Source organism: Fundulus heteroclitus, chromosome 3 (assembly GCF_011125445.2).
Source record: "Fundulus heteroclitus isolate FHET01 chromosome 3, MU-UCD_Fhet_4.1, whole genome shotgun sequence".
NCBI classification, from domain to species: domain Eukaryota; kingdom Metazoa; phylum Chordata; class Actinopteri; order Cyprinodontiformes; family Fundulidae; genus Fundulus; species Fundulus heteroclitus.
In genome coordinates, this window is record NC_046363.1 from 18,537,713 (window position 1) to 18,561,580 (window position 23,868).

Genomic DNA, 23,868 nt, shown 5'->3' on the forward strand with positions numbered 1-23,868 from the left:
GACCAGGGTTACAGTTGTAGAGATTCATCAAATGGGTCATAAGAAACATGCTTCATCTGCACGGGCAAATAAATAAATACAAAACGCCAAAAACAATTGTACCTTTATTGGATGTGATTTTCTATGCATTAAATACAGTTTTTAAAATCACATGACAGACCAGAGCCCGAACACATGCAACGACTCGCCACAATGTTTAGCTGAGGCTCACAAAGCACGTCTTCCCTCTGAAATACAGGACTACAAAAAGGCACTTAATAGTGTTGGAAAATATGCAGTATCAACCGAAACCGGGACATTCTCCCAAATAACACCCTTAAAGGAATGAAATGTAAAACTGCAGAAGAAATGAAAGCTCGTCGCGCGTTTCACTCAACACATTTTAAGCCGTTGCAACGTAGCTCGTTAGTTTATGACATTTTTGAAAAAAAAAAAAAGGTTAAAAACAAGAGACTAACAATTTCAAAGGCCTAAACTAAAAAAAACTGCCTTGACAAGTGCAAAACATACTGATTTTATTCCCATTTCAAATCACATTATAAATGAGGTAACTACATGATGCATAAGTATCGTACCAGCATTACAGCCATCCAATCACTATGAAAGTCAATACGATTTAACAGCGATTCCATCACTTTTGAAATGCATTACTTCTCTTTGTACATTATAACATTAAAAAGTCCTATTTAGTTATTCCTGGCAAACATATGGCATTTATAAAAAAAAAAAAAAAAAAAAAGTAGTAGTGTTGAGTTAATGCTGCAGCTTGCTGGGGCCGTGATGCTGAGCCCACTGCATGGTGCTGATTAGCTGTGGATCAATAAAAGTTCCCCTGCTGCAGACTGCAATTAAAGGTAAAGATTGCGGCCCTGTGGCTGTCCGACGGTGGGGTGGGAGCTTAGCACCGGGAATAAACCGTCCCAAATTAGAGCAGACGAGGAAGGAGGAAGAGCTAATATCAGCCCGGCGCTCTATTAGCAGCTTAGGATGCAGTGACGTGGCTTTGCGTACAGCTGAGCAGCACCAGGGAAGCCCTGATTCCATCTGCAGGGTGTGTCCTATTAGGCTTATCTAGCTCTCACACTCACCTCACTGTGGGGCTCCATAGCAGGGCTCCCCTAATTCCCCCCCCCACTCTCTCTCTGTGCAGCCAGGGAAAACAGATAGTCAGGGGTTTTCCAGACGTGGCCGACCATAGATGTCTGATCAGAAAGGCTTTTGACAGAGAGTCTATGAGTGAAACGTCTGAGTTACTGAAAGTGCGTAGTTGAGGAGTTCATGAGTGCAGAAAATTCAACACCAAAATAATAACACAAAAGAAAGATGGTTCACCATCACATCAACAACAACAAAAAAAAAAAGAAAGAGTGGAAGTCAAAAAAATAAAAAAATAAATCAGCGTAAAGCATCACACTTCTGTAATGATTACAATTAGCAGAAGCTGTTTAACAACTTAACACAAAAAAGGGACAGCAAACCTAAAAAAAAAGAAAAAAAAAAGAAGATATTTCAGTCTTCATATCACCCTTTTTAGATCCCGTTTTATAGCGTCTTAGGAACTTTCTGATGTGCAAGGAGGACAAACACAGCTCAGGGACGCCGTGTGCTTAGTTGAAATCCCTGTCGGGGAAGATAAGAGGGGCGATGAGGGTCCAGAGGTAGAGGCCGAGGCCCAGCCAGCTGGAGCACATCTTCACCCACACAGCCGGCATGGAGCTCTGCATGGCCTGGGTGCTGGTGTCTGGTCTGAGAGGGTCACACAAGGACAAACAGCAGCAAATTAACACTTTTTAAATAAATAAGTCGTAATCTGGGTTCTTAAAGTTGTGAAACTTCAGGTGGAATAAGACGCCCTCTGGTGGAGCCACCACATCATCAATATGACAGTTTCATATCGATGCTGGTTTCCATTTTTTTTTTTTTTACTTTTATTTAAAACAATGGGTCTAGTAAAAATTAAATCCTACATCTATAGAAATCTAGAATACTGTGCCCCACCCCCATGCATATATGTCTCCCCAGCTGAACGTAAATATAGTCAAATTATCGACAAAGGCCACATTTTCACATCTCCAGACTGTAACCCTCCAGTACTCACTGGTACCAGTTGGTCAGCGTCATCATGATGTAGAGCGAGGCCAGGAAGAGGTGGAAGTGGAAGAAGGAGTAGCTATAAGTGACTCTGTCCTCCTCGTCGTCGACGGCCCTGCGCGCGCCGTCCTCCCCCACCACGCCCTCTCCACTGGACCCCGTGCCCTCCTCTGTCTGCATCAGCTTGTTCACCTGAGCATTGCTGGACGAGCGGATACTAAAGGGCACAAAAAGGAGGAGGAAATTTAGGACAACCAATAACGTAAGGCGAATTTTTAAAACACACGAGAGGTATCTGAATCATCTAAAAATGACTAAGAAGCCTTTGAAGAGGCTAGTTTGAGGCTGGCTGGCTTTCAAAGGCTTTAAGATCCAATGTTCTCCATCTTGTTTGTCCCGGTTACTAAGGACAAGGCCCAAAAAAGAAAGTTAGCTGCTTGGATTAGAGGACCACGGCACAAGCCAGCATCTCATCTAAAAACACGTGAGGATGCACGAGCTTAGCCGGATTTTTTTGTGACGGGCCAACTTTATTAACACCTTAATTCCTGACCTGTCTGCTGCGTTCTTGGACTTTATGTTCACTAATGTTCACCAACACACCTTTAAGTCCCTCACAGAACAGCCGGGTTTATATTCTGATGAATTACACAGAAGCAAACTCAACAAACCAACTAGATTTTCATTTAAGGTGTCACGGTAAACTGGCCTGAGTATAAATACATGCCAAGGGTTTTTAGATTATTTGCAAAAAATGTTGAAACCCTTTCGTGATTTTTCCTTCCATTTCACCACTTCGTGTTGGTCTATAACGTTAAATCCCAATGACGGTAATTGAACTTTGTGGTTAGGGGTTAGTATATCTAAGCAGTTTATTGAAGTTTTGCACCTTAAACAGATGCTGAATATGGTGAGCAATATGATGCAACATTAGGTGCCAGTAAAAGGGCTTTTGGCTATGTTCACACAGAAGGCCTTGATGCTCAATTCCAATTTTTTTGTGAAATCTGATTTTTTTTTTTGCGTGGTCGTTTCTAAATAAATGCGACTTGTATGTGATCTCCTGTGTGAACTGAATTCATACTATTTAAGTGTCCCGTATGCGCAGTTGAGGACGCGATGACGTCACACGTAGCAAAGCGTGCTCAGTGTTTGTGGAAGTAAACATGGATTATAATGCTGCCGCGCATTTTGAGATCTTTAATTTCTTTTCTAACCGGAGCTTTCTCTCCATTGACTGCTCTCCTCATTGTTGTCCGCCATGGGTGTCGTTTTTCTTCCCGCTTCTGCATAGCAGGACGCAGAATAGTGACGTTTGTCGAGTGTCAGTGACGTACAGGTCGGATAAATGCGACCCGGCCGTACAGACACAGGTCGCATTAGAATTTAAAAAAAAAAAAAAAAAAATCAGATACGCATCGGATTCAGGACCACATATCCAAGTGGATCGCGTTTGAAAAAATCTGGTCTGTGTCGTTCAGACTGTCATGAAAAGATCAGATCCAGGTCACATATGGGCAAAAAAATTTGATTGAATTGGGTCACTTCAGGCTGCAGTGTGAACGTAACCTTCATCTGGCAGAGATGTCCCGTGTTTGAATTGTCCAACAACACACAGCAAAAGTCCTTTGACTACCGATCATGTGAATGAGGACTTTCACATACACAGACGTGTTTTAAGATTTACGACCCAACAAACAGCACTCCCTGCAGCTTTAACTGCTGTTAAAAAAGCAGCCCTGCTGAAGCAGATAACACACTACTCTCTACCGCCATCATGTGGTCGCCATACCAAATGCATCTTGAAGAAGAGGCAAATTGCGTGATGTGACGCATCAATAAACCCCCTTCAGCGGGAGGAAGACCAGCAAGATGTTTTGCTAGGTAGTCTTTAGTTTTGCATGTATGGACTTAAAATGAAGCACCTTGGTGGGAGCGTTACGTTTACCTGGCATAGAGAGTACAGAAGAGGAAGATGATCAAACCAACGATGCCCTGAGCATCCCACCACTGCACGTGTCCTGAGCCCGATGGTCCGACAGTCGGTTCGGTGGTGTTGACGTGCGACACCAGACTCAACAAGCTCGGGTTACATTTACGATCTTGAGAATAAAAACAGACGCAGTTAGAAACGGGCCAGCTTTAAAAAAAAAAAAAAGACAAAGAATTTAAAGTTTAACCAGCGGCACACGGCGTGGGTTAGAGTATCCAAGCATTTTGATTTCCTCTAGACTGTGAAAGCCACTTTACTTCTTTGGCAAGTCAGGACACCAAAGATGCTAAAGTTATGTTCGGTTCGTTTCCGATTTAGATTTAAAATTATTCTGATTGATCCAAGAATTTTGCTTCTGACAAGAAATGAAACGGGCATCTTTCAAAGCTACTTAAAAGGGTTAGCAATTTCAGAAAAACCTGTTTTCAGTTTTATTTTACATTTTATTTTCAACAATGACATGTTGAGAATTATGTATACATCTCTCAATAAGCAATATAATAATTATATTAACTTTATTGGTATTACACCAGTCAAAGCCTTCTTATGATAACTGATCAGCTTTTTACATGTTCCCACCACTCTTATTTGTTTGGTGATGAGCTGAGGCTGGAAGGCCTCCTTACCATCACCCTAATCTTCGGCTCCCTTCACAGAATCTCTATTGTATTGTTTCCTAATTTGCAATTTTACCTCACAGAAAAAAATGTATTCAAATTAAAAGTTGGGTTTTTGTGCGTGACAGATTGAGCTATTGCAATGAAAACTGAATTTAAGCCTTTTTAACACACCTTGACCACATGTAAAAACTCGCGGCCATCACTGTAAGGAGCACATGACTGTATTAACGTTTGGTTTGGGGAAAAAGGTGAGCTTTAGAAAACTGATTTTTAGGTTGTCTACATCTTCAACCCATAGACAATCAAGATTTGTGTATGGGTTGTATATAAAGTACCTGTACTGTGACACTAAAATTTATAAATAAGCAATAAGTAAAATCCTAAATGTATATTCCTACATTATTAATGTCTCTGAGATTTAAACATGTGTGAGGCACAACCAAAAGGGCCTCCTGGTTAAAACTCAAATCCTGCCTCCGGATCCAGAGAAGGAAGTTCATCACGAGACTTTCACATCTTTCACTAAAGAACTCCGGATCACACACAGGAAACACAGAGGTAGGTGCTCTAAAATTAGCTACAGATGTTTACTGGTCTGGCATTATGCTACATTAACACTCACCTTTATGATCAAAAGGCTGGAGCCCATTAACAAGAACATGTAGGAAACAAGGAGTGTGAGCATGACTGATTAAACGAAAAAAATAAAGAAAGAAAGAAAAAAAAAAAGGAGGAGGAGGGACTGAGACTTCTGGTTACTCACTTGGATTGTTGGTCATTGCAGACCAAGTGACATACATGGTGTAAAGGGAAATGAGGGATGCCTGGAGGAGACCAGAGTGTGGCTGAGCATCCTGTAATGAGCAGGACAAACATTAAAATGGCTAAATTACGCAGACCAAAAAAAAAAAAAAAGCATTAGGATGGAAAATAGCTGTTAAAAGTGTCAAAAATCAGCAGCACACGCTGGAAACACAAGTTTCCTGAAGAAAGAGCATCTAAAAGCAGAAGACAGACTATTAACAGACATTTCCTGCAATTCGAGACGCGGTCAGATACTGTACCTGTATCTTTGGTAAGATGGACACAACAGAAACGAGGATGCAGAAGATGAGGTTGAGGCTGATGAAGACCTTGTGCTCGGTGCAGTCGTCTGGCTGCGTGTAGTAAATGTAGAAGAGCACCACCGCAGCGAATGCCAGCGCATAGTAGAGGACAGTGAAAAACAAGAGCCCTGAAAGGAGCAAGAACGAGGTGAGGCTGGAACAAAAAGTCGGACCAAAGGTGGGAGCGTGACGACACCGTAGCTCTCAGAGGACACGCAACTTTGACTGCAAAGTTTTAATAAAATAAAATTTAAAAAAATGACTGATGGATCAGTTCTAAGCGTTTTCCATGGGTGACATAAAGGCATCCCATACCGTTTTACGGGAGAGCAAAACTACGTGGAAATTAAGATATGAAAAAATTAAAATTCTAATACTGATGAGATATTCTTGACATTTGCATCCTTAGTTTAGACTAAGACAGTTTGCATAGAGGTCACAGAAAAACAAACCAAAAGGTATCAGTCAGAGGAGGGATGCAAACGTTTCCATAGCAATTCAAACGCGCATAGGCCCAGTTAAGTCACCTAAAACCGGAGAACATTTAATCAGTGGATTTATTTCCACAAGGGACAAAAAGACGAGCCTGAAACTGCTCAGGGAGGCTGCCAGGAAACCGACAGCAGCACTGAAGAGGCTGCAGGAATGTCCAACAAGGATTCTGCATTTGGCAGAAATCTCCTGCGTTCCTCATACAAGTCGGAACTAAGGAAAATAATTGAGAGATAAAATGATTTTCTTCTGGAGAAACGCCCAGTTCTAGCTCCAATAGCTACAACCTATTTGTGGAAGAACGAGCTATAGTCTGGACTTTTACACCATAATTCCAAATAGCAGCTTTGGCACAAAAACAACGCTGCATCTCACCTAAAGAACGGCAAACCCACAGTGAAACATGGTGGTGGTAGAATCGTGCTGTGGGGTCACTTTTCTACAGCCAGAACTGGAGTTTTTGTCAAGATGGATAAAAGGGACACAGTTACAACCAGCAGCCAGTTTTGGGCCAAACTCTTCAGACATTTGGCAGAAAGCTGAAGATGCAGAGGGATTTCAATTGTTGTATCACAGTGAGTCTTCGCACTAATCCGACCGAATCCAAAAAATACTAATACTGAATGACCTAATATCCAGAATCCAGACCAAACCAGCACAACCAAAGTCTATGGGGTCGCCTCAACCGTCTGATAAATAAAAAGTGGGCCAATAGTGGGAGGCTGGTAGAGTCTGACCAATCCAGACTGAGTGGTGAAACTGAGTCAAAAGCTGATTCAACAAAGTATTAGGTCAAGGTCATTTTTTTTCCCCTACAATTATTTTTTTCCTTTTCTTTTAGCAAAAGTGTATCAAAATAAATGTAACTTTTTAATTGGAAAAGATTTTGAGTTCATTAATTATGGGCTATTTTTTTTTTTACATAAAAAGACCTGGTATTCTTACACAGGTGTGAAAACCTTTAAAAGCTACTGTGGAAACCGGACAAAAGCCACACCGGGTGGCAAAAATGAATATACAAAAATTTCTATAAAAAAATATATACTTTGAAAAACATCAAAGCTTCCACATAAAAAAAAAAAACATTACACAAATAAATGAGATATTTAAACCTCCACCAAACAAGAATTACCACAGCTGCATTGCCAATGTACTGCCAGCTGCTTAAGGTCTATGGACAGTCATCATTAGGTATGTCTTAGTCAATGTTAGCTTTTAACATTATTATTTGCAATCTCCAAGAAAAGGACAACAAAAAACATGCAGACTGGGAGGTTTGCCTTTCGTGCTTAAAGAAAGATCGGTTTTCACCCAGAATTCTGTGCTTTACAATTTTAAGTCCAATTTCTCATCGTTTATAACTTGATAACTCCTCTCCTTTGAAGTAAGCGCGTCACTGACTGAACTCGTTTTAAGGCCCATTCATACCCTACGTTTGGCCTACACGTCCGTATTTCTGTCCGTACGTTCTATCTGTTGACTCTTTCATACCTCCGTCCGTTGAGGTGCGCAATAACCAATATTTCCTCTAGATGGCAGTGCTGGGTGCCAATGATTCGTCATTGATCAAACATGTCGACGGTCCAAGACGTGATTTTGTTGTATTTGCTCCGTAAGTAAACTTTTTGTTTGTCCCCGTGCCCCAGACACGACACATCATATGTGTGGGTAATTGCGGACAAGCTCCGCAAGTCGTTCCTCGAATCCCGCCATTGTTTAAAGCCCAGAATTGTAACCTTCTTCGTGATTTTGTTGCCATATTGTACTACAAACTCAATAGCGCCCTCACCGTTTCCAGTAGTATTGCTCCGTATTGATCCATTTTGTCCGTAATCGTAAGCTCTCAATTTTCGTGTCAAAATACGGACGAAATCGACGGTTAGAACGTATGAAACACTCCACACGTATCCGTCTTTTACGTGAGCTATGAATGGGCCTTTAGACATTTCGTACGACCCCAGCCGGTTGGACTTTTCATACACAACACTGATCACTGATCTGCTCCTCTCCACGGGTATTCTGCCCAGTTCCACGTTGTACATTATGTTGATTACACATTACAACCCTTTCACATATATCCACCACACACACGCACACCATACATCCCTGGTTTCACCAAGGGCTGGGCGATAAATCGCTTTATTCGACCTTACAATTTTTTTTACGATTTAATTTTTGGAAACTCTGGATTTTATTTTGCTAACACACTCATTGAGCTTCCATGAAGAGAATGGGCTGCAATGCTGAATATATGTTTAGCAAAATATAGTGTCAAAATATTGTAAAGAAATGTTCTTTTTATCATAATACGAGGCACTTTACTCTTTTTTTTAAGTTAGTTTGAAGTCACACAAGTTAAGTTAAGCCTGTTATCAGCTCAGAGTAAAACCACTGGCAGCAAACATTTAGTTATATTTTAATTGTTTACAGTAGCAGGGCCGCCATCATGTTTTACAAGCTTGTTTCACAGCTTGGATTTGGTTGCACTTTGAATTCAGATCAACTCCCAGATGACATGCTTGAAATAAAAGCAAGTTATTAATTTTTTTTAAATTATTTTATTTCTTTGTGAAATGAAAAGTGGAGAGGGGAAAAAAAAAAAAAAAAAAATCGATTAATCAGATTTGGTATATTAAAATGGGCGATTTTATTTTTAAGCCATATTGCCCAGTTCACGTTCATATTGGAAATTCTGATTTCAGCTGTAGCTTTTTGTGTAATGGAAGCATATTTCGGAGCTTTAATATATAGCATGTGTTCCTTGTGGTGGCCCTATTGCCAGGTTGTAACATTACAAATTGTTATTGGATGTGTGACAGAAAAATGATGTGTAGCACTATCAAACTTAGATAACAAATCAAACCCAAATGTATGGCTGTAAGGTTTCTTTTTTTTTTTTTTTTTTTTTTTTTTTTTACTTTTTTACAAGACCTCACCTGCAAACCAGCCTTTGTTCTGGGTTTCCTCAGCATTTCCAACCCAGATCTTATTCCACGAGTGGGCGAAGTCAATCAGGAGAATAAGCTGAATCAAAATGAAGATGAAGGATCCTACCAATCCAAAGTAAAACCACACTGCCACAGACAAAGGAAACAGACATAAGTTTACAACTCAGGTTAAAACCATTTTTGTGTAAAAATACGATCAACTGAAAAAAGTCACCACCTGTATGAAATGTGCCGTCCGGGATGAAAAACGCTCCCACTGTGATCCCAACCAGGATGAGAAATTTAAAGAACCAGAATCTGGAAAAAAATCAAAATAAAATGTATAATTGCACAACGCGCACTACACTGCAGCTCTGGCGCGTCCTCTAAAAGGCCGATGGAGATCCTACCCGTTCTGAATCACTGCTCGCGGGTCTCTGCTGCTCCGGACGCGAACCATTATAACCGAGAACAGAAAGAAGAAGCAGGCCATGGCAAAGCACATGCGATACACAGACTTGTAGCCCACGATGACATCACACTGGACCTGGTTCTCAATACCAAATATGGTCGTTCCTCCCTGGCAAAATCCTGGGATCTACAAAAGTAACAGACATTAGGGAAAAAAAAGCATAAAGTCAGACCGACACAAAAACTGACCTCCTCCGTACCTCTGATTGTTAAAAGCTGAAATGTCAACACAAACGCGGCGCCTTGCAAAAGTATTCGCACATCTTGAAATCTGCATCGCATCATGTTACAGCCTCAAACTTGAACTTCTACCCTCATTTTAAACCGCACACCAACACAGATTAGTAGTGTGAAGTGCACGAAGACTCTTTACTGTGACTTAGACTTAGACAACTTTGTCATTTTGTATGCACAGAGTGCGTACAGAACGAAATTTCGTTGCACACACACCTTGTAAATTGCAGTAAAATTAAATTACAGTATAAGGTGCAGCAGTGATTTAAAAGTAAACAATTTAAATGTAGACAATGCAGGAGAAAGTCACAGTGTGCAGGTGAGTATTTAAAGTTCGGCAGCATTTGTAATGCTAGATGGAGATGCAATGATGCAAAATGTGCAAATATGCGAATGTGCAGAGTTTATGGGTTATAGTTCAGCAGTTCAACAGTCACACCGCTAAATAAAATTCAGCGCAATCAATTGCCTTGAGAAATAACTTCATTAGTGGAGTCCACCTGTGGGTAATTTAATCTTAAACGTGACCCGGAAAATATCATCCCTGCCCTAAAATGTAACGGTGACGGCGCGCTTTTCTTGAGTAAGGACAGGAAAGCTGCGCAGGGATGAAGGGAAGACGGCTGGCAGGTAGACTTCTTAGAGGCTGAAAAAGAGGTTCACCATCCACCTAGCAATATGATCCATACAGCCAGAGCCATCATGAATTAAAACAAAAACATGTTCTTTCTTTCCACTCCACAGCTGTGCACTATTTTGTGTTTGTATATTCCAAAATTCCAAATAGGGTACGTTCAAGTTTGTGATTTGAACAAGAAAAACGTGACAAAAAGTTCAAGGGTACCTTTGGAAAGCACTGCACCCTCTGCTTCCAACCATCTGTCACCTATAAGATTCTCCTAATTACATCTGACACGGCGTACGAACAAAAACCGTCAGGCAGAGTTGACTCATGAGGCCTCATTTATTTAGGAAGCTCGCGCAATCCACCGCTGTTACATTCATTTGCAATCATCACGACTCGGGAGCTCACTTTACGGAGTTGCGTTTCCATCCCAGGCAGGATCATGATGACGGACACCATCGTTCCCAGAAGCAGAAAGAAAGAGAAAACCAGCCGCGTCACGGTGGAGTTATTGGTGGACGGACAGCAGCCGCACACCAGGCAGGGGGCTGAGCCACACAGACAGGAGGCCTGGGGAGGAACAGAGAGAGTGACATGTAAAAAGAAGGTTTGAATAACAATCGGTCTACAGCAAGTGTCCGATGCTTAAATGGGTCAAGATGATCTCATAAACCAGCTGTGCTCTGCTGGAAATACTGAGCTGGTAAATCATTAGACAAGACGGTCATTTTCCAGTACACCATAAACACAAAGACACGCCCACATAAAAACAGAAAATGCTAAAAGCAGAATAAAAACAGCAGAAAACGTATGTAGGTTTTATACAATAAACCTCTAGATAGTACCAACCTTCTTGGCTTTTAGTCACATAGTTAATACAATTAAAAAAAAGTTTTCCCTTTTTTTTTTCTCCACCGGTTGCTGTTTATTTCGGAGAAATTCCTTCATAACGCTAAAACAGGTTAAACCTGATCCGTGTCTCCATTGTCACATTAAATATTAGCTTCTGTGGAGGGGAAGTCCGTTAACTCTGCTTGGCTCGGACATTTAAACAGTAACGCTGTCGACTAGCTTTCCAAACAGTACCTTTAAATGTGCTGGAGCTGGAAAGTGTGGCTAAATATCGACGTTAGCCTTAGCTGCGGGGTAGGTGACCAACACGTAAGGTTGGCGCACGCCTCTTTCGACCGTCGAGAACAAGAGGTTTTTATTTTAAATCTGTCGTAACGCCTTTTTCATATACATATACTCACACAGCTGGCCAAGGAACACAAAGCCATACAGGCCCCCATTTTTCCACATTAAACGGCCGAACGGATCCGGTTGCGCCTTCTTCTTCTCGCCGCTTGGCCGAACTGCTGCGACTAACCGGAAGTGGTTTGGTCGGGTGTTTTCTTTTCACAATAAAAGTGTCAGCAGGATACAAGTCAAACGTTCAGCCCTGTTACTCATTGTCCTGATTCATAGCCTTGACCAGGCCCGTATTAAGACACTGTGGTGCCCCTGGGCACAATACTTCAAAGCCCCCCCCCCTTACCCGTGCTGTCCTCCGGTCTAAAAACATCAGACATAATCAAGGGGATTTCTGTAATGTAATTTACTATTTACTAACTTACACAACTACATGTAGGCATATGAGCAGTGAGCAATATTCAAATATCTAATTTTAAAATGTTGAAATCAAAAAAATCTTAATTTATTTATCATTTATTATTATTGTGACATCAGTGTTCACAAAAGGAATAATGCATGGTCTTTCAACAATTCCAAGTAAATAATATGACAATTTATGAAAATATATATTTTTAAAGCATGTGTCATGTGGTGCCCCCCCTCCCACCATGGTTGGTGCCCCTGGGCACTGGCCCTTATGGATAATCCAGCCCTGGCCTTGACTCCTACATTTCCTTTAGAATAGTGCGTCTCAATTGATTAAACACACTTTCTACAATTCTGTTTAATGGCATATTAACCTCTGTAATGTCTGGCTGACATTTTCCCACTTTAATTTAGATTAACTTACATAATAATAGCAGAATTTCCCATTTTCAAATATTTTTGCAGGATGTGTAGTTAAATACAAATTATTGTAATTCACTTACTAATATTTTCAATTACATGCAACAGGGCTGCATTTGTGCAGTTGGTTACACTGTTGTCTCACAGCAAAAAGGACCTGTGTTCAAATCCTGGCCTGCAGTCTTTCTTCATGGAGTTTGCATGTTCTCTTTGGGTACTCTGGTTTCCTCCTACAGTTCAAAAACATAAATGTTAGGTTGCTTGTGTGTGGGTGCATGGTATCTCTGTAATGGACTGGTGACTTTCCAGCGTGTACCCCTGTACTTTGTATTGTTCTGATTACATTGCCAAAAGAACAACAACAAAACTTATGCAATCTGTGTATTTTGGACATATTACATTTAGTATAATATTGATATTCATTTCTAACGTACGTAAGAAAATAGAACAAACAGTGTGCTGGTGTTTCTTCAAAACTTCTTGCATAATATAAATGGCAGTGTCCCATTTTACAGTGGAAGTGGGAGAAGTTGCAGGTGGCTGCATCATACAAAAAAATAAAATAAAAAAATCTAGGCATGCATTTGTGTTCTGCTTCCCCTGAGTCAGTACTTTCTAACAAAACTATTTACTTCAGTTACAGGTGCCAGTTTTTGTGTATGTCTCTTGCAACGTTGCATATCTGGGGACTGATTTTTTTTTCAGTCAGATTGGATGGAGAGCTTCTGTGAGCCTAACTTTTCAAGTCTTGTCACAGATTCTCAATTGAACTGAGGTCTGGCTAGCCTAGGCCATTTCTACAACATGAGTATGCTTTGATCTAAACCAGTCCATTGTAGCTCAGGCTTTATGTCAACATTATCCTGCCTGGAAAGTGAACCTGCACCCCAGTAAAAAAATAAAAAGGAAAAGAAAGAAAAAGTCTGTAACAGGTTGTCTTCTCATATTGCTCTATCCTTCATCATATAAACTCTGACCAGCTTCCCACTTCCCTGCTAAAGAAAAGCATCCCCTCGGCATGATGCTGCAACCACCATGTTCCAACGTAAGAGTTACCATGTTTAGGGTGATGAACACTGTTGGTTGTTCCATAGAGGCCAGATTTTCCCACTGAGCTTGAACCTTGCAGGTCCTAATACCATGTATTATGTTTGCAGTTGTACCGACTCTTTTGGGTTTCAGACGATAGATTAAATGATGCACTGTGAGATGTCAAAAGCTTGGGATCTTTTTGTGACATTTTATGACCTAAACTTGCTTTGAACTTTAACCCTGACTTACCCGATGTGTTCCCTGCTCTAGGTGAAGCTATTTTTTTCACCAATGTTCTGTAACAAACAGCTGAATTTATACTGGCATTAAATTACTACATAGGTGACTTCTGAAGGCAATCGCTTGCACTGGATTTCATTCAGGGCTATCAGAGTACTGTTAAAAGGGCAGAATGCATGTTCCCATCACAAATAAGTTCTTAAATGAGTAAAAATAACAAACAACACATCCTTTCCTGCTACATAGCAATTAGTCCACTTTGTGTTGGTCTTTTATATAAAGTCATGTTTAATAAATTAGAATATATGTTCTGATGAGGCTCATTTGTCCGATTAGAAGTAAAATAATTATCTTTAAGCAGGTATCACGCATACTTTTAATCAAGTCCACTTTCTACATTTCTCATTGGTCTGGTGTAATAACCTAATTTTAATTGACATGTTTTCTCTAGCTGTAATTGACAAATCATAATGAACAGAAGTGAAACATTCAAAACATCAGTGAGTTATTGATCTAAACAATGTGTTTCGCTCATGAAACTGAGTTACTAAAATAAGCAATTCATGCTCTCATCTATTGAACATGGCTGTAGAATCCAAATAGAGGACATTATAATTTGTGCTTGTTGTGTAACAAAACGTGAAAACGATCATTGCTGAATCTTTTCCAAGGCACTGCGCATGAAATCTATATTTATAGATCATTTGCAAGTCTGTTTCAGCCAACGTAAAACTGAGAAGAGCCCTTTCATTGTCCTTATGTCCACGACAAGTTTGAAACCTGCCATCTGTCCTTTCCTCTAAACGTCCCACAAGCTCCGTGTCTGTTGCTCAAAGCTGCTGAATAAAGGAAAGCCTGTCAAGTAGTGGCAGAACCCCCGGAGAATCGAATTGATTTTCTAACAATTGGTAGCCGACAGCACTTGGTTCTCTCTTGTAGTTGTTTTTTTTTGGGCCCTCTTTGTCCTGTTCAGAGTTGCGGGGGTACTGAAGCCTACTGCAGCTGTTAACGGGGAAGAGGAGGGGTACACCCTGGATAGATTTTTAGTCCAAAGGGCCAACACAGACCCAAACAAGCACATAAGGAATATGCAAATTCTACAGAAAGGTCTTACCGTCTGAGAGGATTTGTTCACTCATGACCCTTTAGTGAAACTGAACTGTCATTATCAAATATGGTGGAAGATAGCGACAACTGTTATGCACACCCACCGGTCGTCAGTTCTTGAGCACTTCCACTCTCAAATGCAAGACATCTGCAATCGCCTATTTCTACTGACAGTGGTAGATACACTTGGTTGGCAGCAACTGATATTGGCTTCTTTCTCTGTGAAATGCAGCATTCAAGATGCCTGCTTCCCCGTCATACACTCTTACACTTTGATATCTCGTGTTATTTTTGGGATATTCTTATATTTTCCCCTTGAATTGCAACTAAGAACACACATCACAGAGAAAAGATATTCTTTTTTTTTTTTGCTTCTTAAGTTTTATTGCTTGGGATCCCTTGAGGAACAATTGTGGCTTCTGATTAGATTCAGATCTTTTTTCTCGCATGAAACTCTTAATCATAGGAAGAAAGAAAAAAACAAAGAAAAAAAACAACAAAGTGGACATTGTCTGGAATAACACTGCTGAAAAAGTATGAATCACATTTTTTAGAGCATGAAGAAAAACTGTCCAGGAAGCAAGCCAATTTAAATGAACTCTGTCATCCCGATAAGAAGAGCCGTAAAACACCCTGCCAGAATCATGTCAGAAAGCCTCATGTGGTTTCTTTGCAGCTTGCTGCGAATATTTGACATAATCTAAACCAGTGTTTACTTGTGCCTCAGTATACTTTTGACTCACAATGCTTTCCAAACATACACATACAGCACAGCACAGCAAATACATGAAACATATACATGAACAGCATAACATAATTTGAAATTTATATCTTATACATTCAACCATTATCTAGACCAGGGATTACCAACATGGTGCCCATGGGCACCCGGCAGCCCCCAAGGACCACATGTGGCGCCCTCGGGCCTGTTTAAAAAAATAACACCACCCACCAGTAAACTGCGTCTAATATAATATTTTATCCAGTTGCTTTTCCTTTTCAATCCCTCCTGCATATATAGATTTAAAAGTGACAAAAGCATGAAAAGTTAAGAGTTAACATTAAGGTGAGCTCTGACTCTTGTAGTTCAAAGGTCAGTACTGGTAGCCCTTCCAATTACACAGTATCAATGAAGTAGCTCTCAGTTTCCAAAAGGTTGGTGACCCCTGATCTAGACCCACTTATCTGTGCACTATTGTCATAGTTGGGAAGGGGGGTGGGGGGGAGGGGTCAATCTCCATCCAGTCTCCAATCTCCAAGAGTCATGGTATACCATTAAAGGAAACTGGAAAACATGAGGGGGGGGGGGGGGGGGGGGGGGGGGGGAATAAATCAATAATAACATGTAAGTTCTATGCAGAAAGACCCCAGGCCATAATTCAAACTTAGGACCCTCTTGCTGCAAAACAACACTACTCCAGTGTGCAACACAGGTGTGAATATTAATCAGGAAATGCTTATTTCTGTTATACCTACATATATATTTATGTTACTTATATCACATCTAGAAGCAAAGCCAAAGTGGCAATTCACTGTACGGGTCAAAGACTGGTTAGATACTGGGAGAATATAACCTTATTTTGATTAGGGAAATAGTTTCCATAAGGATTTTGATGCTAGTTGTGGCTGTGTATGTATGAAACAGAACCAAGATTACACTGTGTGAAACAAAAATATATTAATGGTGGATTTGACTTTATGTTTACTAAAGCGTTATTAATGTTATACTGTGGTTAAAACCTGGCTCTGATTTAGGAAGACACTGCTGTGTTGTTTTAAGCAATATTAACCAGCAAACACATATTAGTGTTACACCTGCTATATTTACCACTATGGAAGTGTTATGTTAACGTTATAAACACGAGCCATTTTTTTTTTCTCCCTTCAAAACGTCTGGCTTGCTGTGCCTTCTCACCTTCCTGCTGGCGCGCTCCCCTTTGCAACAGCCGCAGTGATTGGTTGATTCGGACCAATGACACGCCCTCATCCGCGGTGACGTTGACGGTTCGGAGGTTTTGTGCGCGAAGGTGCAGATGTTGGCGGGTTGAATAGAGACACAAAGGTTTTGAAAAGGTCTGCACTTCAAGTCGAGCTGAACTTGACGGTGAGAACAATTGCTCTCATTCACGTTTCTTCTCCGAGTCTATGAGCGCCCGGGAAAAGCTCTGGCAGCGTTAAAGCTCGTTGTTGACCGTTTATTCAACGTTTAGGGCTCTGCAAGGTGTTCGTAAAGTCACTTTTTTTGTTGTTGTTGTAAGGGGTGACTGTCATGGCCGTTGTGCAGCAGCAGCAGCAACCTTTCGGTATATGAAGGAAAATACTTTGAACGTGGCCTAAACCTTTTTATGTAATTTATTCTTCGAATCTAACCGTGTAAAGTCAAAATCAGTTAATTTGCAAGAAAAAAACCGTTGACTTGGTGACGCGTTGTTTTTTTATAAAGTTAATCCAGGTTTCATGTTGTCTAAACGTAACCGAATTTACTTAGTTGCTCTAGAAATCTTCATTCTTCAACTATAAAATATCTATATATTTTGGGTATTCCTAATGTAGTCTCGAGTGTTTTCTTTTTAATGCACACAACAGGGGGTTCTGCAGTTGTGTTGGCCCTCCCTCCTTCCCTCCACCATTTTTTGCACAAATAAGTGTGCAGCCTCCAGCTGCGGGTGCTTAGCTTTTAGCCCCCTTTCTCTGTGGGGCAACTGTGTGCTTTTAGCTGAAGCCTGGGGCTTTAGAGAGGTAGAGAACTGGCTTTGAATGGAAAATGTCATGCTGTGACTGCAATTTGAAACTACCAAAAAAGTATAACCGTTTTTAGAACGTTTTGAAAATATAACTTCAGATAATAGACCCGCTCACCCAGCTTTTTGTTTATAAATAAAACATGTCTGTTTGCCTTCATAAGTGACACCTACTGATACCATACATATGCATATAACGCGGTGTGCCGCATTGCAACTTTTTATACTGGCAGCCCAGACGTTTTTTGTCCTAATAGAAGTTATCAACTAAATATATCTTCATCTGTCTGTAACTAAACTCATTTGTTTTTTAAATCAAGTAGTTGACCATTTTCAGTTTCCCTATAAAATGGATCAATACTGATATTTTAATTGTCTGATAATTATTGAAATGGTTAGAACAGTGGTTCTCTATACATGACTTACAGTGTAGTACTATAGCAGGAATTTTAACAGTTTGTCAAAAAAAGAGAAAAAAGTAGTTAAAAAACATCTTAATTTTTTTTATCTAAACATTACAAAATCCTTAGTTTTAAAGTTGGAAAAATTAATTGAAAGGTCCATTAAGTGTATCCTTATTAGCAGTCACTTAGCCTGGTCACTTAATACATCAGTTAAGACAGAATCAGTGGGTTGTAATATTCCTAAATTTAACTAAAAAGTAAATGGAAGACTGAATTTGTGGCCACCAGCACTGGCAAACCTGCATTTGCAAATAAATAATACCAGTAAAAGCAACCTAAGCACCACCAGTGGCAGTTTAGGGTTAGATAGAGCGAGTGCTGATTTGAGTCTAAAGTTAGACAGGCGTGCATGCCTTGCTGTCAGATAAGAGCTTTCTCGTTCTGATAGAGCTTTATTTCAAGAGAAATGCTCATTTTCCTGAGTGCTCCAAATGGAAATGAAGATTTTAATTTTCTGTTTTTTTTTTCCTTTTCCCTGCAGGTTATTAAAAGACAATCTTTCTGCAAAAATGGCTAATTGTGATGGTAAGTGTAAGCGGCTAAAATGCACTTTTTAGTGGACCTTATGAACGCCCGCATTTCCTTAAACGTTTCCAAAATTATTTTTGAGCTTTTAACGCCAAATCTGAGTTTGGAAAATGAAACAGGTTATTAATTCACACAGTTTGACTGAACAAAGTTTTGACAATCGGCCTGTTTAAACCCAAACCTGATTAAGGTTCCTGTTTTGCAGACATTCAAGTGAAGGAGCTGAACAAGCGCGCGTCAGGGCAGGCGTTCGAGGTCATCCTGAGCCCCTCGACCCCCGATGCCAAGGCGGACTTCCTGTTGTCCCCGAACAGGAAAAAAGAAACATCTCTTGATGAGATTAAGAAGAAACTGGAAGCTGCAGAGGAAAGACGCAGGGTATCAAAACAAACAAACAAAAAAACCCACCAAAAACATAAATGGCTATTGGCACAGGAAATGAATTTCACAATTATACTGTTAACCAACAATGAAGGACTTCTTCTGTCTCCCTGTTAGAGCTATGAAGCTGAAGTCCTCAAACATCTGGCCGAGAAACGAGAGCACGAGAAGGAGGTCATCCAGAAGGCCATAGAAGAAAGCTGCAACTTCAGCAAACAGGCGCAGGAGAAACTCAACCAGAAGATGGAGGCGAACAAAGAGAACCGCTCCGCCCGCATGGCAGCTCTCAACGAGAAGTTTAAGGAGAAGGTAAAACCCTGATCCTGTAACTACACATTCCCGTGTATGATTCTGGACAATATAGCAAACTAACTCAATTGCTGTTGTTTTCGAACGTTTAACAGGATAAGAAGCTTCAGGAGGTGAGGAAGAACAAGGAGGCAATCAAAGACACAGATAACTAGCCGTTTTCTGCTCTTGGTAACGGTTTCAACGTTTCCAAAGATATAAGCTGTATGAGGGCCTTCTAAGATCTTAATATTACCAGTTGCCATTATGCTGTAGACTGGTTTTATTAGTTGTATATGTGGTCTGACTTTTGTTTTCTTCTGGAGTTCTGTTTGGCAGCTGACTTTACTGTAGTTGTATAAAGGCGATACCATGTAATAAATCGGTTGTTATAGTTACCAGTGTCAAAACGTTTTAACGGGCATTTCCTGGATGACTGTGCTGGAGATGTGAACTGACAAGGATTATATGCCAACCTGATTCATTTCCAACATTTTGGTTTGTTCAGGACTGTGGATGTCTTTGGCTTCACAACATTTTCGCTTAAATCTTATTTCTGTTTTTCTGAGCAAGTCCTGACATCTTCATTGAAACTGAAAACTGTTACTTAACTGTTAATAAATACTTTGACTTTACTGACACCTTGTGGCCGCCATCATTTATTGAGGTTGAGGAGTTCCAGCAGGATACACTTGTCCCACAAATTGGTTAGAGAAAAAAAGTTTTTGCCGGCTTAATTTCTTTTTCTCCAGTTTGTTCCAGTCAAAACTTTTTTTTTATTAAAATAAATAGTGATTTTGATATTCTCTAAAGTATAATTATGATTTATAGTCTTGAAGACATGACAACAATCCAATATTGATGTGTATGCAACAACACATTTCCATCAACAAAACAGTTCTGTTTTGTCTTCTAAAAACGTTAATGCTCTAGATTTTAAATGAGAGGCAAACCTGGTTAGTTTTTGTACTTGAGGCATGCCTAGTGTTTAAAAAAAAACTGCGTCACTTAAAATGAAAGCCTCTTAGTAATCAACAATCTGCCCATGGATCATCTCAGCATCAGATAACATCAAAAGTAAATATTCGGGATTTTCACCTGAAAGACCTTTCTATTTGTAGAACGACAGAGTTTACAGAGAGTCTTCTCAGTTCTTCATTTGTTAAACAAATGTCTTTCAAAAAACGTTACGTTTCCATTCAGGGATGAAAAAGCTAAAGAATTTATAAAGATGTTTATCCCCTGTTTCTGATTTTTACAGGAAAGTTTGTGTCATGCATAACAGTTTTAATGTTCTGTATTAGATCGAATTAACACATTTTCGTCATAATGGACAGACCTAGAAAGGATATTTCCATACACTGAAATTCATAGCAGAATTATACCATAAAGAGTTTGATGTTTTTGAAAATACAAACAGCTTTGTCTCCTTTCATGGCTATGAGTTTTAATTTTTTTTTACTCAGATTCCCACTAGCCACTAAAATGTTTTTTTTTTTTTACTTGAAAATTTGTTTTAGTTGAAAGAATCAAACTAGGAAATAAAATGTTTGGATTTTGAGCACTTGATATCTGTTAAAATAATTCTGGCAGAGTAATATTTATTAAAACTTAAGTCTCAGAATCTATTTGACCCCACACAAACACACTCCACAACCCCTCGGTACTGGATGTGAGACCTGTGTGCAGGCCGCTTGCAGTCTTCAGCCGTGAAATTAAAGTTTGGGACTAACTCTCTCTAAACTTCTCTAAAGGTGTTTGAGTAACTTTTTTAGTTTCAGATAAATTTGTCTGCCAATTTAGTTTTAAAGTGATGACTTTTGAACTGCCACCTCGACTTAACCTTATCCTGACTTGGCCTACAAGTCAGCTTTCAGATAAAAGACAGTATAACGGGTACAGTTATAAAATTTAATATTTCTTATAATCGGTGCCTGTTTAAATCAATTCTAAAATTTTAAGTTTTGACAAACAAACTGAAGGCCTGCCTAGCATTGTTGTACAATATAATCAAGGAGCATTTCCTTTTTTTCAGATTATTCACCCAGGGAGGTGTAGTAAAGTGCAATGCACGCTTTGTTAGTGAATCTTTTACATCTTACAACATTTTCAGAAAAAGGTTTAATTTTTTTTACTTTTGCCAAAAAAAAAAAACCATGTCATTACCATCTATTGGAAACGCAACTATTAACGTGTCTACCCTGTATGCCCGTGTTTCATCCCTAAATCATGTAAATCGGCTTTAGATAACATGCAAATTTATCTAAATTTGCATGTTATCTAAAGCCATTACAAGGCCTTTCTTGGGAAATACTATAAAGCTTGGAACTCCACACTACTCCAGACATTTTGAATTGAAAAAGCTTTCTGGATGGGAAGCGAAACGTCTTCAAACTTCGGAAAGAAGTCCAGTTGTTTTGTTTTTGAACCTTTTTGGAATTAGGTTCACATACATTTTTCTGCCTATGTAGTTTTAAACTTGACTTTTGAACAGCCTTACCAGAGGTTTAGCCCACAAGCCTGCCTTTTAGATAAAAGGCTATCCGGTCAGACTAAACTGCACTCATCTGTCACTTTATTTCTCTGCCTACACCACTCTCCATGTACCAACTGACAGCAAACACACCCTCAAATTACAGTAGTAAATGGGTGTTCCCAACAAGCACCCTGCCCGTCCATTTGGCAGTGGCAGATTGAAGTAGAGATGTCCAAACGGACGAAGTGAGACTCAGAGGCAGCAGCGGCACCTGATGTGTTACCGCAGGGATGATACCTCCCTGTTTCATCCTGTAAGTTGTTTCATCCTGTAATGATTAGAAATGAAACCAGAAAGATCTCACTAATTGCTTGTTTTGGAGCCTGTTCTACTGCTGCAGTTAATATATGTGCGATATGTCTGACAGATTTGCTTCAGAAGCATTTATAGACAAGGTCTGAAGGGATCGTCTCACCTCTGGGGGTTATAGTTTTAGGCAGGTTTCTTTCCTACAACTTTTGGCACCATACAAGGAGATTTGCTGTTGTTGCACAGAACTCACTCAGGATAAAGGAAATTTGAAAATAGAGACCTGTTAAAGTGATTGGTCTGTAGTTTACAAATGATTTTGTTTACTTAGTAAAACTGACCTTTGTTGTAGGAATAAAAGCACAGAAATAAAGGCTAGACACTTTAATCGTTGCTTTTCTAGTAGATTTTACTAAAATGTTTTTTTGCAACAAGGTTTAGTCAAGATGACAGTTCAAAAGTCATCGTTTAAAGCTAAATATGGAAAAAAATGTAACAAAATGTATAACTGTAACGTTTTAGTAATTGTTTCAAGAAAAGAATAATAGGTACAGTGGGAAGAATAACGGGTGGGGTCGATTTATGATTGGGGGTCAGAGGGTCATAAACCAGTCGGATCAAACTTTGTCACAAAGTACCGTTTCCCTTTGCAATGGCTTTTTGGGAAATAAACAGAGTAAAAAAACCTGAACGGCGTGATCTACCATCCCGGGGAGGTAAGGAGGAGTCTCTTCTGAGTTTTAAAGGTTTGTTTTTGTCTGTTAGGTTTCTAGCACAGACTTGCAGCCAGAGACACGCCTGTACCCTGAGTTGGAGTGGTTCCAACAGATTCCATCTGTTCTGTGTGCACGCGCAATAAATTTAATAAAAGCACAAAATATGGCCTTGCAAAACGGCATCAAGAATTGGTTGCGGAAAAGAGAAGAAAGAGAAATTAGTAGGATGAGGCTCACGCCTCGCTTGCATGTAAGACATTATTTTGAATAACAATTGTTAATTTTGTAACATTTTGCCCAAATTGTATGCAAGTCTGTGCTTACGTTCCGACTTAAGATTTGTCTGACCTAGCTTAACTTGGGGCTTGCTATTTCATTTTGCCATCAACTGTCGGCCAAATATCAGCCAAGTTTAATTAGCATTGCTGTGTTTCAGGACGTTTATTTGCGGTTTGTTGTGTACTATGATCCCAAAATGTAACTGTGTAGTTAAAAAAGGTAGACTAAAGGTGATACGTTTACAAAATCATGAGTACATGAATGAAAAATGGCGTAGAAACGCGAACGTTGAAAAAACCTTGCAGCAATAGAGCTGTCAAAGTTAACATGTAAATGCGCATTGAAGAAAAGCCTTTGCGCTTAGGGCCCCCACATGGCTAGAACTGCCCCTGGACATCATATAAGGTGTATAGAAACTGATAAGGATTTATTTATTTTTTGTCTTTTTCCAATTTATTAAATACATTTGCCTCTTGAAAGATGTTTACTTGTTTTCTTAACACACACGAAGGCGGTTCTGCAGAGATGAACACGTATGACAGTTTGATGGCTTTACGGTCTATATCAATGTTGCTTGTCCACCATGATGCTAACTAATGCCAAATGATCAGCCTGATTCTTGGGCCTCTTAGTGACGCCGTCAACACAAATGCACCTAAAACGGAAAGACGCTCCAAAATCTTGAAGCTTAAATCCTTACCCACCAGCCATGTTTTCATTGTCACTGTG

The 23,868-nt window shown here is 39.8% G+C and overlaps 2 protein-coding genes across 2 annotated transcripts; one reads left to right on the forward strand and one right to left on the reverse strand.

Moving 5' to 3' along the window:
- Positions 1-91: 91 nt before the first annotated feature.
- On the reverse strand, positions 92-11,932 carry serinc2l (serine incorporator 2, like). Its single transcript, XM_012854497.3, has 10 exons — positions 11,813-11,932; positions 10,968-11,129; positions 9,640-9,827; positions 9,468-9,547; positions 9,239-9,376; positions 5,769-5,938; positions 5,468-5,558; positions 4,040-4,193; positions 2,099-2,308; positions 92-1,746 (listed from the first exon to the last, which is right to left on the reverse strand). Exons 1-10 carry the CDS (start codon positions 11,849-11,851, stop codon positions 1,608-1,610), a joined length of 1,371 nt encoding a protein of 456 aa, XP_012709951.2. The 5' UTR covers positions 11,852-11,932; the 3' UTR covers positions 92-1,607.
- Positions 11,933-16,923: 4,991 nt separating this feature from the next.
- On the forward strand, positions 16,924-20,000 carry stmn1b (stathmin 1b). The gene is made up of 5 exons (XM_012854498.3): positions 16,924-17,061; positions 18,644-18,687; positions 18,896-19,068; positions 19,189-19,380; positions 19,476-20,000. Exons 2-5 carry the CDS (start codon positions 18,672-18,674, stop codon positions 19,533-19,535), a joined length of 441 nt encoding a protein of 146 aa, XP_012709952.1. The 5' UTR covers positions 16,924-17,061; positions 18,644-18,671; the 3' UTR covers positions 19,536-20,000.
- Positions 20,001-23,868: the final 3,868 nt, after the last annotated feature.

What these genes read in the sequence shown, in the direction of transcription:
- serinc2l (XM_012854497.3), bottom strand. Translation starts at nt 11,851, where the DNA reads ATGGGGGCCTGTATGGCTTTGTGTTCCTTGGCCAGCTGT. An exon ending in CGAGCAGTGATTCAGAACGG is followed by an intron (nt 9,548 to 9,639) that starts GTAGGATCTCCA and finishes ATTTTTTTCCAG; the next exon opens with ATTCTGGTTCTTTAAATTTC. An exon ending in GAACAAAGGCTGGTTTGCAG is followed by an intron (nt 5,939 to 9,238) that starts GTGAGGTCTTGT and finishes TGCTCCTTTCAG; the next exon opens with GGCTCTTGTTTTTCACTGTC.
- stmn1b (XM_012854498.3), top strand. An exon ending in CTGCAGAGGAAAGACGCAGG is followed by an intron (nt 19,069 to 19,188) that starts GTATCAAAACAA and finishes TCTCCCTGTTAG; the next exon opens with AGCTATGAAGCTGAAGTCCT. An exon ending in ACGAGAAGTTTAAGGAGAAG is followed by an intron (nt 19,381 to 19,475) that starts GTAAAACCCTGA and finishes AACGTTTAACAG; the next exon opens with GATAAGAAGCTTCAGGAGGT.